The sequence below is a fragment of the Carassius carassius genome, chromosome 48 (genome assembly GCF_963082965.1).
Source record: "Carassius carassius chromosome 48, fCarCar2.1, whole genome shotgun sequence".
Taxonomy (NCBI): Eukaryota; Metazoa; Chordata; class Actinopteri; order Cypriniformes; family Cyprinidae; genus Carassius; species Carassius carassius.
This window is the reverse complement of record NC_081802.1, coordinates 10007319-10021598: the sequence shown is the minus strand read 5'-3', so window position 1 is coordinate 10021598 and position 14280 is coordinate 10007319. Positions and strand designations below refer to the sequence as shown.

General features: G+C 37.1%; 1 protein-coding gene across 7 annotated transcripts in view; it reads left to right on the top strand.

The window, feature by feature from the left end:
* Positions 1-12380, top strand: part of LOC132131552 (CUGBP Elav-like family member 5) — a 199070-nt gene extending 186690 nt beyond the window's left edge. For 4 of the 7 annotated variants that reach the window (XM_059543609.1, XM_059543608.1, XM_059543607.1 and 1 more), the window contains exons 8-12: positions 4877-5089; positions 5281-5373; positions 6471-6614; positions 7411-7577; positions 10162-12380. In XM_059543609.1, coding sequence (XP_059399592.1) covers positions 4877-5089; positions 5281-5373; positions 6471-6614; positions 7411-7538 — 578 coding nt within the window. In that variant the 3' untranslated portion in view covers positions 7539-7577; positions 10162-12380. The remainder of the gene's footprint in view (positions 1-4876; positions 5090-5280; positions 5374-6470; positions 6615-7410; positions 7578-10161) is intronic. The other 3 variants (XM_059543610.1, XM_059543611.1, XM_059543606.1) reach the window with 1 other exon arrangement.
* The last annotated feature ends 1900 nt before the right edge of the window (positions 12381-14280 follow it).

Genomic DNA, 14280 nt, shown 5'->3' with positions numbered 1-14280 from the left:
TCCTGTTTAAATGGAGATGTGCCACAGACAGAGGAGAGGCTGCTCTTTGGTTAAGCATATGTTGGATGTTTCTGTTGTGTTTAAAGCACCGGACGAAGTTAATGAGGTGTCAGGTGCAGCATTTGCGAGCCATCCAGGAGGCGCGGAACATGATGGGGACGGTTGAGTTCACCTTGTGTGCCGTCAGGGTCATAAAACCCATTGACTTTGTTCTCGGTCTCACGGGGCCGCAAAATAGAGATTGCGCTCGTACGAAAACCCGAAAGCGTTTCAAACGGAGCAGCTGCACAGGTTGTGTCGCATGCCGGTGCCCTCAGAAATGCTGTTTTTCTGTTTTAGGAAATCACTGGTTGTAAAAAATCATGGTGTTTATGGATATTATGTTTCGTAAAGTACTTGATAATGCATGTTTAGAGGGCTAGAGCTGCATTGCCGTCTGTTTAAGATATTAAAATGGTGTTAAAAGTTTCATTAGACTGCACTAAAGATCATTTGGAGTCATTTATCTGTCATTTACTGATATAATAACTTTAAAAATGTTTGAACGCTAAGACCTGCTGTTGCATTTCTGCAACATTCAGACGAAATAGTCTCATAATCACACTGATTTACATTTCTTCTCAGATTGTGCCATTTTTCTGTCTCCAAACTTAGATGCAAAACAGTCCCCAGTGGTGTCAGCAGGCAGAGATTGTGTTTTGTGGCATGCTGGGAGATTGAATTTGTGAATTATTTCATGCCAGACATGTTGTTATGACATATTTTAGAGTGTCTAAAGTTGGTCTCTGTGATTAAAGTAATAGTTTGTTCAAAAATAAAATTTCTGTCATATTTTACAATGTTATTCTGAACCTTTAATGTGTATATATATAATAAAAAAAAACATACAGTGGAAGTGAATGAGGCCTGAAGCTCCACAAATGACCATAGAAGCTCCATGCCCACATGGAAAAAACCTACTGTATATAAACATATATGTTTCAATATAGGTTTTGATATAGGTTTTTAATATATGTGACATATATAAAATTGGCCGTTTTCCTATATTATATGTACAAGAACAAAAATAAGACAAAAAACCTGCTATGCAACATCAATAAAAGTCCAAAATATAGAAAAGTACATTATGTATTTAAAAGAACAATCAAATAGTACAAGAACAAAAATAAGACAAAAAAACTGAACAGAAAAAAATATATATCTTTATTATTCTTTGAAGGTCTTAGGGTGAGTGAAAAATTACTGAATTAGCATTAAGAGTGAATTGTGATCAAATGTGTAGTGGCCAGATGGACAATTTAGTATATCCAAATTTTGTTAAACTGTCATAAAAGTATTCATAGCTGTGCATTTGTGGACTAGCATAAAGAATCTCATTGCTTTACATAATTCCATAGCAAACCTCTTTATGAATTCAAGTGTAAATAAACATAAGCCAGGCGCTGCATTAAAATATGGATGTAATGGGAGTTAGTCATTGTGATTGGTTCGGCTGCAGTGCCAACCGATATAGTTCCAGTGCTCCTTGTTGATTTCAGTGTATAATTTGCATAATAAATCCTTTTGGTGCATATGGTAAGCTGTTCCTCATTGTAGTCACCATCGGGTGCAAATCAGCATGATGCACAGAGGGCAGATTGCAGTAATGTAAATCCAATTACACTTCCCTCTTGAAATAACAGTATTTGCAAAATACTCGACATCTCGTAGTGCTCAACATACTAACAGGGTTGACAGATAAAAGATTTGTTTAATATCAGATGGATTCATTCTGGACTTTTGGAATTGGATGCCAAAATAGACTCCGTCTGAAACATATTGCTGTGATATGGACCACACAGAACCAAAGGGAAGGATGATACAGTGCGCACTTGGATTGTGAATTGCATGGCATACGCCGGTATGGGACAACTTCAAGCTGTTTACACTCATATTAAACTTATAGACATATTGCTTTATTTTCACAACATGTTTTTTACGATTATGAAGATTAGCTCTTAAACCTAGTCATTATGTAAATTTTTATATAGAATGTAACACCAGATTTCCATGCAGTTTCCATGTCAGCGAAATGCGTATAATTAGTATTTTATTCAGTTCAAGAAACTGCTGATAAATTATTTTTGGCATATTGCCTCATTTAAGACAGGCGACATGATGAAATCAAGATCTACTGAAATGAAGTGACGAGAGTTTTACGTGAAGTGCATTATTTGTCTATGAAAACAGCATGACTTATAGCAGGGTAAAAGATTTTGGAATACAGATAGTAGAGGAACGTTATTGGAACATTCTTCCAACATAAGGAAAACATTTTATTGATGATTTGTAGAACTTATATATTTCATTCAGTACCAAAAAGTAACATTAAAAACGGCTAAATCGCATTTAATTGTATTGTTTTCTTAGCAACATGCTAACATCAAACCCTACTGAAATCAAGTCACAAAGCCATTTGTCCATCAAAACAAGTTACATTAATGAGTAACAAGGGTATGTTAACACGACAGCAGTGTACAAAAAACAAAACTCTTAAAGGAACACTACACTTTTTGATATACAGTTGAGTTTTACCGTTTTTCGAATCCATTCAGCCGATCTCCGGGTCTGGCGGTAACACTTTTAGCTTACCTTAGCATAGATCATTGAATCTGATTAGACCGTTAGCATCTTGTTCAAAAATGACCAAAGAGTTTTTATATTTTTCTATTTAAAACTTGACTCTTCTGTAGTTACATCATGTACTAAGACCAACGGAACATTTAAAGTTGCGATTTTCTAGGCCAATATGGCTAGAAACTATACTTTCATTCCAGCGTTATAATCAAGGAACTTTGCTGCCATATAATGGGTGCAGCAGGCGCAGTGATATTACGCAGCACCTGAAAATAGTTTCCAGCTAGTTTGTGTAGTTGCAGCAATAGCAGAGTTGCTGGGGTCTATTTTCAGGCATACTCTAGGGGAGCTGGGAAATGAGCCTATTTTCAAAAAAAGTTGAGTGTTCCTTTAAAACACTGTATTGTGCATGTCAGGCCAGGAATTGGTGATGTCACTTTGTAAAGAAACACTGCACGCATGATGCCAGCGATTACACACATTTGTGTTCTTGTAGTATACATGAAGATAGTGGTATTGTATCGTTTGAAACCCATTTTCAAATGTTTGTGTTTTTAGGCCCCAAAATGCCATTGTTGTATAAATAAACGGCCAAAAGCCCCCCACTCAAAAAAAAAAAAAAAAAAGATATTGGACTATAGTGGTTAGGAGAACATTAGGGGAAATGTTCTGTTTATCATTTATAGAAATTGGATACTTGTACATTTTATTAAGTACTAAAAAATTAACTGTAAAAATAGCTAAATCTAATATAGATTGTCATTGTTAGCAACATGCTAATGAAATCTATGTTATAAATTTGTACAGAAAGCAAAATGCAGGGTCGTGAAATGAAAAATGTCTAGTTCTTTTTACTAGAGAGTTGGGTTTTTAGAACGCCGTCCATGCGCAAAACTCGAATGCAGTGACATGTCCATGGGCAGTCGTGGCCTAATGGTTAGAGAGTCGAACTTGTGACCCAAAGGTGTGTGTTCACTGCTCTCTGCTCACTGCTGTGTGTGTGCACTTGGATAGGCAACATGCCTAGAGCACAAATTCTGAGCATGGGACACCATACTTTGCTACATGTCATGTTACTTTACTTCACTTTAATGCATGTTTATTGTAGAGAACGATGGAAAAGCAGTATGGTGGAATCCAAAAACGTGTTCTGTATGAACTATCTGCTTTTTCCTAGCTATGCTGTGTACCCTGAGTCATTAACTTGTCTTACTAGATTTTTTTTGTATGCCTACTGAAGTCTTATTCCTCAACCAGAACATGATCTGAGTTTCCGTGACTAGCACAGTCTGTTTCCTAACCTTCCTGCCGGCTGGATCCTCCCGTCAGTGTTCAGCTTTTCGAAACTGTCACATCACAATGATAGATTCTCAACATTAGAACAGCATGCAGCTGTCGCTCGGCCCCGCACGTGTGGTCGGTTCGGCTGAGGCTGCCTGTCGGACATCCCCGAACGCACCCAGTCTCCTGGGCTCTGAGAAGAATGGGACACAGGCTTTAACTAATTCATCAATGTTCCGCGTGGGAAGCAAACAATCGCGAAAATGCTTAGGAACAGGAAATAGCACAAACGAGAGTAAAGAGCTCTCCTCGGCCCACTGGAATTCCCCCATGTTACAGCAGTGGGAGGCTTGAGTACAGTTTTGGGAACCTTTAGGTTTGATACGAGCCTGGTTCCGCTGGGCAGACAACACTGTAGCCGGTTTGAATCCATCGGCTCAGTCATGATTCTAAAAAGACTTTTCTATATGGTCTTTTGCCACATTGTAATTGAGGCATGCTGGGGTTTCCATGACGACCGGCCTCTATGTCCAGCATTGTTCGCGGGTATAGATTGAAAAGGTATCCTATGGGAACCGTTTTCTAGTTTGTACCGATGAACAGCCACAGCCCAGAAATGATCAAGGCTTGGGATCGAACAACGACATATGCAAGCAGGGGCCAATTAAATGATTCATTTACAGATGTTCACAAAACATGTTTCTAGTTGAAACCATCATACAGGTAGATAGATAGATAGATAGATAGATAGATAGATAGATAGATAGATAGATAGATAGATAGATAGATAGATAGATAGATTTTTTTGTGGTAATCCAAATAATATCTTTTAGCTAGTTATCAACAGCATTCTCTTTATATGTAAGCATATACATGTTCTATGCTTTGATATGAAATTGCAGACTTTTTGCACACTTTGTTTTTGGAAACTGTACCAATGTACAATGTGCTGTCTGTGTTTGTTTTCCTGGCTCGGCAGGCCTCAGCTCACCGCCTGCCAACATCACCACATCAGCCGTCCCCAGCATTGTCACTCCTATTGTCAACGGCTTTACCAGCATCCCTCACCAGCCCAACGGACACCCTGCGGTCGAGGCCATGTACACCAACGGACTGCCCACTTATTCTACCCAAAGCCCCACGGCTGCAGACACCCTACAACAGGCCTTCACCGGGGTGCAGCAATATACAGGTTCATTACCTCAATCCGCCTCCTATATACATATAAACCATAGAAACTTTTGTGCTGCTTACTTAAAATTGGTTGGTTGTTTTTGACCAAGTGCCAGTTTGTATTTTCTTCTTTCTTTTGAGTACCCTTGTTCAATGCTGTATCGCATAAATTCAGGCTGTTATCACACAAATTTCTCTTTGCGCGCACAGCCATCTACCCAGCGACCACACTGACCCCTATCGGCCAAAGCCTGCCACAGCCACCACAAGTCATTCAACAGCAGCAGCAGAGAGAAGGTGAGGGTGAGAGATTTTTCATTTGTTTTGTTATAAGGATCAATACTACGTGCATGATGATGAGTGAATAGTTCATTATGCTGAAATAATTGCAAATAGCATCTTCCATTAAAGTAATAGTTCAGTCAAGAAAATGAAAATTTGCTGATTTATGCACCCGCAGGGCATCCAAGATGTAGATGTGTTTGTTTCTTTGTTGGAACATTTGGAGAAATGTAGCATTACATCACTAGCTCACCAATGGATCCTCTCCAGTGAATGGGTGCCGTCAGAATGTGAGTCCAAACAGCTGATAAAAACATCACAATAATCCAAACCACTTCAGTCAATAAATTAACATATGAAGAAACTGAAAAGTGTTTGTAAGAAATAAATCCATCAAGGCATTTTAACATAAATATTGCTTCCGGCTCAAATACGAGTCCTTTATCCATAATATTGCTTTCTCCAGTGAAAATGTCACCTTGTGTGAATCAGGAGAGAAATATCGACAGACCAAGCAGTGTTTACAAGCAAAAACAATTCAGAACAGTTCTAAACAAGTTGATTTCTGACTTAAGAGGACAACAGGGGACGGACATTTCCACTGGAGGCATCGTTTCTCGTATATTATAGACTCGTATTTTGACCAGAAGTGATGGTTTAAAGTTAAAATCCCCCCCCCCCCCCCCCACTTACAAACATACAACTTTTCATTTCACAAGACGTTAATAGATAGACTGGAGTCTATCTGGATTATTGTGATGTTTCTATCACTGGAGAGGATCAACTGACTAGAAAGTGATGGGATGCTGAACTTCTCCAAATCTGTGTATTAAACAAACTCATCTACATCTTGGATTGCCAGAGGATGCGTAAATTTTCATTTTTGTGTGAACTATCCCTGTAACTCTTTTTACTTGATAAAATATTTGTTATAAGTAAACACAAGTATTTCTTTCATTTCTCTAAATGTTAGGCAATTTTTTTTAAGCACGTGTTAGCATTATGATAAAAAGTACATGTAACAACATTGCATTCTAAAACAAAGGGGCACCAAGGCATGAAGTTAAAAATATTATTTAAATATAATTATATTGAATAATGACGTATTTGTGTTGCAGGTCCAGAGGGCTGCAACCTCTTCATCTACCATCTACCGCAGGAATTTGGTGACAACGAGCTCATGCAGATGTTCCTTCCGTTTGGTACAGTCATCTCCTCTAAGGTCTTCATGGACAGAGCCACCAACCAGAGCAAATGTTTTGGTGAGACAAATCAGCATGCATATTCATTTCTACGTTTTGGTAACAGTACTAGATGACAGTGATCTCAAAATAGCTAAATAGCAGCCAATTAATCTACCTAGCCTGATTCCAGCATCAATTTTAAACTTAAATATCAGTAAAAAGTCACAAAAAATTAAACTTTAAAAATATTGGATTACAACATGATCAATGTGGATAACTGTAGAACAAGTATTGTGTAAGTGAATTACAGCCCACCCCAAAACAACCTACAATCGGTCTCTGTCCGTTTCACGATGTGAACTCCATTCTGTATTCTGTGTCAAGCCACAAACCGGAGTGCTGCCTTTTAAAAACCCCTGAGCCAGAAAAAAGTCCTAAGTGAAGCAAAAAGGCCCATTATGGATCAACATCTGTTCCCGCTCCAGGGGGAGACATTTCCCAAGCCTCAATTAATAGTATCTCCAGTCTCCTGGAGGAGGTTAATAAGATATACATTTGTGAAGTAGGACCTATTTGCGGTATTGACTTATACACTATGCATTTACTGCATAATGTCAGGTCTGGGTAACAGGCGCTCGGAAGAGTAATTAATCTGCGGCGATTTGTCCCTGTTCTATAACACCAGTGGCTTATATATGCTCAAAAGTAGCCCACACGGATGCATATATGGTGATTTTCCAGAGATCGAAGTGGAAATAAGTTCATAAAAGAGCCATTTTTGACTTGTCGGACACCTTGCTTTAATATGAAGCCATGTAATCAATTTTAGTACCCAAAGGACTTGGTTCACGTCTGTTCTCGTGCTCTCTTGCAGGCTTCGTGAGCTTCGACAACCCAGCAAGTGCACAGGCTGCTATCCAGGCCATGAACGGCTTTCAGATCGGCATGAAGAGGTTGAAAGTGCAGTTAAAACGGCCGAAGGATGCGAGCCGCCCGTACTGACAGGGCCCAACCCACACACGGCTCTCAGCAACAGCACAGGTAGCACTTTTGGACAACAGACACGATTTTTAACAACAAGACACAAGACAATTAACCTGTAAACTTGAGAATTGTTTCTTTCATTTATTAAATATTCAAAATATTTAGTATTTATATTAAGACATTTACAAGTATTATTGTTTTTATTATTAAATACATTTAATATAAATTTAAAATTCTATATATTTAATATTCATAAAAATAATTTAAATGCATTATTTATTTCATTAGTTATTTTTATTTATATATATATATATATATATATATATATATATATATATATATATATATATATATATATATATATATATATATATATATATATAATTACTGATATTCATAAAATTCCATTTCAGTATATTATTAGTATATATATTTGATAGAAAATAAATAATTAATATATTTAATATTCAGAAAAATACATTTAAATGCATTATTTCCTTCATTGTTATTATTTTTCTTCATAATAACTATATATATAAAACTGATATTCATAAAAATCACTTAAATATATTATTAGTAAATTTGTTGATAGAAAATAAATATTCAATATATTTAATATAAGAGCCCGACCGATATGGATTTTTGGGGGCCGATGCCGATATTAACTCGAAAAGAGCCGATTTATAAGCCGATATTTTGATTTTAAAAATAATCTGGATATTAGACCCATTTCCTATAAACTGCATTTACACAACATTCAATAGCAAAATATCTGCCTGTTCTATGTATGTGGGCTGTATAAACCATTTTCCAGAATGGACTATGTTAAAAAAAAAGCCTTAGATTACAGTCTCAATGACTAAACAATTGCACATCAAAAGTATATATTTTTTAATGATCAAAAAACAGTCTGGTTTTAAACATTTAACACTTTTACTTTCTTCCAGTTGAAGCTGGTTTTAACAGTCTGTGTGTTTACTGTAAATAAATTATAATACTAAAGTTAAAGTATTTGCAGAAGTAGTCCCACACTTTGCTGCTACAGCATTCACCTTTTTCAGCCATCTGTAGGCAGAAAGAGAGACGGAGAAAGAATAAGCATGTGTATTAATAATATCACCATGTATCATTACTCATGTCATCATTAGAATTATAATAATAATAAACTGGGATCTCCTACATAGGCAAAAATGAAAAATATATATAATTTTTTTATTTGTCAAGCAATAGGTATTACCTACTTATATTTAACAATATTATTTCAACATTTTCCTGTTATGTCTGTAAAGCTGCTTTGAAACAATATGTAAAAAAAAAAAAAGCGCTTGTTCAGCTCACATTTATTTACATGTCCCCTCTGGTTTAATCATTTCTGACGCACCTACTGTAGTTACTGTAACTACACTATATTTGCTCTCACAGACACATTCACAACAGACCCGTATATCTTCTCCTCTTCTCTTTGTGCAGTCTGAATCAAAACATCGTCTTGCCTACTATTACCGGAAGATTACGGAATCAATTCGAAGTTGAATGGTTAACGTTAGTGTCATGAACACACCGCTGTCAATTTTGAGAAGAACCACCTTCAAACAAGTTAATAGCAAGCATTTAAGGGGCCTGCTAAAAAGGAAGCTATTAGCGTTAGAGTAACGTAACCAGCCTGAATTCACCAAATTGTTCTCTGGACCTGAGGGTAGCCTCTTCTTCCTTGCTTCTCTCTTAATTCTCATCAGCAGGACTAGCGCTATCGCTCGCTTCTTACAACGGGACAGATACATGTTTGCTGCTGACCGAAAGGAGGAGGAACAGACTATGAAAGAGCTCCCGCTAAACGTTTTTAAAACTCCGCCTATGCCATAGCGCAGCGCAAATCGCGTTGTATCTGAAGGGCAACGCTGAACCCAGCGGCAAGCGCCGTGCATACCGCGTACTGTGTGAAAGGCCCAATTACGCGGTCATTATGTGGGAAACACACCGCAATAGAATAAGAATAAGTTAAACGCTAACGTTATAGTTTGACCTCCTATTAACGTTCGCGCTCTTCCACTGATAAACATGGTATTAGCTTTGTGGCTAATCTAATATAGCAATGCATTAGCGGCTGTAAGTGATGTTACAGAATATTTAGAAGTAATAATGATAGGACCGTTAGCTAGAACTACCACACAGTTTTTATATACAGGGTATGAACTAAATCTACAATCATTTCACATGACGAACGACAGACTCACCGTCAAAACAGTTGATCGCTTTCCTCTGTAGTGGACTTCTGGCGCTGTTGTTAACTCTGGAGCTGCAGAGCTCCCTCTGGTGGGCACACTATGCAACACTCATAACATGAGTGAAGCATGAGACTCTGTTTCTCATGTTTCATCGGCCGTTATAAATGCCGATGCCGATTTAAATGCAATTAGCTTATATCGGCCGATAATATCGGCCGGCCGATATATCGGTCGGGCTCTATTTAATATTCATTTAAATGGATTGTTTTTGATATGATTATTGTATTGTTGTATGTATATTTTATTTTATATATCAAATACAAATCTAATAATTGTTTTATATTAATTTACAGTATATAATTTGATTGTAAATATCTTATATTAGATTTTATTTGTAGTTTCATCTTCTTTTACAGGATTTGAAGAGTGAAATCTCAAAAGGAATTTAACTTTTTCTTTCAAAACAAACAAGAACAACATGAAGGGATTTTTTTGAAGACATATCGGCGTTTATTTTCGGAAGATGTTCGGTACAGAGGAGGGGTTGCAGGTGAACCGGCACCCGTGGACAAACCACACTCGGCACAGTGCACGAAAGACAAGTGGAAGATCTATCTAAAGACAGAGAACTCGACATGTCCTGTCTCTCTCTGGGCAAAGCACCATCAGTCAAGCAACAAACAAAAAAAAAAAAGAAAAAAACGAGTGAGAACAACTTCAATTTCTATATACATATTATACACACATATGCTATTTAAAGGAAGAGGCGCTTATGGCTTTTATTACACTGGACAAATGAGGGTTAAACTTGAACACCGAGGAAAAATGCAGTGGAAAAAAAGAAGCTCTTGTCCCGCTAGTGGACTTTATTTCTCTTTTCCTCTTACCTTTTCTTCTGTCGTCGTCTTTCAGCAAACGCAGGACTTTCCAAGCCCTCAGTGAAACTGATAAATCTTTCACCCCAAAGGGACCAAAGGACCAAACATTTTTATTCCTCAACAGAAATATATGGTATTAATAACAATACTAATACTACAAACTACTACTAACAACATAAGTTTAAAGAAAAGAAAAAAAGCATAAATATTCGCTTCAGGTCGGAAGAGGAAAGGGATTTTGATTTCTTTTCCTTTTACATTTATAGCTACTGGGTTTCAGAATATTTAAACAAAATAGAAAAAAAAGAAGAAGAAAAAACAGTATTTTAAAAGCTATACTATTTTAGTGGGGTAGAATATGTGGATTGGAGATTGTTAGGAGCATGTTCAGCCATTTTTTATCCATGAAGAAAAAAAAAAACAAGGGGGGAAACTGTCCATCATCCATTGTTTTTTTTTTTTTTTTTTGCTCTGAGGTTCCTTGGATGTCAAAAATAGGCCCACATTCCAGAGAACAAATGCTGAGTATAACTATATATGCATGTGCTAAGGGATGCTGGTTTAGTGAAGCCTTGGGCAGTTATTCAGTACACATAAACAACCATATTTATCCGATGAAAGCTTTACTTATCAAGCAGAATAAGTACCTGTGGCTTCAACGCAAACTATCCGCAATATAACAGCTATACCAATTCACAGGTAAATAATACAGAAAACACAGTTAACGCTTGACAGGGATTTATTTATTTATTTATTTATTTATTTATTTTTGCACTTTTTCAACTGAAGCGGTTCTAGTTTGATTCATCAGGTCTACGATCGTGCTTCGCGAAGTAATGCTCAACTTTACCATTAACCATTTTCATATAATCCATTTTATGCATCTTTTAAGAACATACTCATCTAACAGTTGTGCCAAATGCTGAATATCATCTGACAAAGCACATTGGTAAGTAAGCCAAGCAGTTACAAAGATACCAAGCCTTAATAAACCCTTATACAAGCCACAAAATGAGGTTCGTTACAGACCTTCTGAAGGGACAAACTTGTTATTGCTTACAACTTCTGAAGCACATCAGAATTTTACAGGGACCTAGCATCAAATAAAAGAATCAAATTTAGCTTCGGAAACCTGCACAATCAGTTCCACATTAACGTTCATTTCGCTAATAAATGAGTTTAAGATATAGAAAACGCCGGGGGACGAATCGTGGGATCTGCAGATAACCCATATTTCTAAGAATACGCTTCTCAGGCTGGTATGGATTAGCTTGACGCTAACTGTTTGCAAGGGTCTAATGAGCAGCCTGTAAAGAGCTCGTGAACAGCTTGCAAATAGCTGCAATGGGGGTTACGGTTACAGCAAACTGATCCATCAATAAAAAAAGCCAGAAAGAGTCTGACATTATGGTGTACGTAACCACAGCTGTTGCTTTGCTCTCAGAAAAGTCGCAAATATACACCACTCTAAAGCGCTTGACAATAATCTTAAAGACCCCATGAAATCAAATCAAAATTTGAGTTTTGTGGTGCTTCGTTTGTGTGTTAGCTCTGAGGCTAATGCTAGCTGTCAAAACAACACCACAATCTGAAATGTACAGTCTTTTGGTAAAATCGACCTAAATAATAATGACTACAAATTTTTGTCCAATCAAAAGCTCTGGAATGAAGTAAGAGCTGGTGGATGTTTGTTAGCTTTGATGTCAGTTCTAGTGTACACGAGTGTACTAGTTTTTAGAGCAGTACGTTTTTCGTTACTTACATTTACATTTATTCATTTAGCTGACGCTTTTATCCAAAGCGACTTACAATTGCTATATATGTCAGAGGTCGCACGCCTCTGGAGCAACTAGGGGTTAAGTGTCTTGCTCAGGGACACATTGGTATCTCACAGTGGATTCGAACCCGGGTCTCTCACACCAAAGGCATGTGTCTTATCCACTGCGCCAACACCACCCCACCCCTAATATTGCTAATATTGCTGTACCTTCAATTAACTACACAGCAAAATGCTTGGTCCTTTTTTAGTTATTTTCCAGCTAAAAATATCTTAAAAATATATAGATGAAGACCTGTTTTAATAAATTGTATCTTTAATATGTGTATTATGTCTCGTCAAATATAAAATTTTTGATATTTTAAATGGAAATCTAGACACAATGCTAAGAGTAGGCAGTATTATAATTTAAAGGCTATTTGTTATTTAAAACAAGTTGTCATGAATCAGAAAACTCATCAAATGATTTTGCAGGGTCTTTAACTGTTAAATGGACAGTATTCTTGAAACAGGTTGTTTGCGTGGAAAGTTTTTCGAACGTTTTTACGTTCTATCTACATTTCCGTTACGCTCCTTTTGCCATTTACCAACTCGCCAATTCCACACCGCCTTCATAGATATACCAAAACTACACATCTATAAGTACAAGAAGTTCAGGTCCTCCAGAGTACACAAATAAACAGATAAAGATGCAAAAACAGAGATCTAGAATCTACAGTAGATAGGAAAGAAAAGCACAAGTTTTGACCTCATTTGATTTCCACTGTGGATGTTTAATCTTGCAGACGTCAGAAATAAGTTTTGACGGAAAACATAAACGTCACACGTATATAACAGCTGTTTTATAAGCCTCAGGTCGCGCTGAAACGGATCGCATTCGATTCACAGGTTCTAATGGCCTTTTTCTGCGGCACTCTCTTCATTTCATCTTCTCTCTCCTGTCCTGTGGTGACATATCAGAATGTGGTGATATACAGACACGCAAGCCCTCGGGCATCGGCGCTCTAATAACCTCATGTTGCAGGAGGCCTTCCTCACAGAATCTCTCCATGCCAGATGTGAATTATTCAAATCAAATTAAATTGGGCCTACATGTAAAAGCAAGTGTAATACAAATTAAAAATGGCAACTAGTGCCTGAAGTTTAATAAGTTTGAAGGATGATATCATTACAGCTTGAGAAGAAAAAAAATGATTGGAAAAGCATATAAAATGAAACTTGATGTGTTGAAAGATGAACCGACGGCGTTAATACAAATTGCATTTGCATCAGAAATGGTGGGTGTTTTGCACAACAGGTATTTCTAAAGAAACCAGACCACCAGCATTTCATTCTTGCTTTCTTCTCATTCACACCACATTCACGTTTCGTTCCTCAGATCTTCATGCCGAACTTTGATCTGTGAGCATGCTCAAGGGGGGAAAAGTTGGGAAACTTTCGGGGGTTAAAGTGTTATAAAGGTACTACTCATATTAACAATATGATTCTTTAACTATGGTTTGTATGCTAAGGAAAGTAGCTTATTATAGATATGAAATCTGTATATTAGGGAACAGCAGCACATTTCTCAGATTCTATGGGGAAAGTAGTCGGTGGGCGGGTGGGTTTCAGGGTGGGGTGGGTTTTTTTTTTTTGCTTTATAAAGATCATGTTTAAGTTTTGGTTTTCTCAGCACAAAGCGTAAGGAAATATATATCAAGAGTATTGATTTTGCTGTGTGAAATGTGCAGTGGGAGAGCCAGGCACTCCCTGCACTGTTCTTAAAGCCTGGATGAGACAATGCTGTTTACAGTTGTTTTTTAGTTTTCTTGTTATTTTTTTTTTCGTTTGATATTTTCTGAGAAAAGAGGACAAGAGGTGCACCATCTATCTCTGCGATG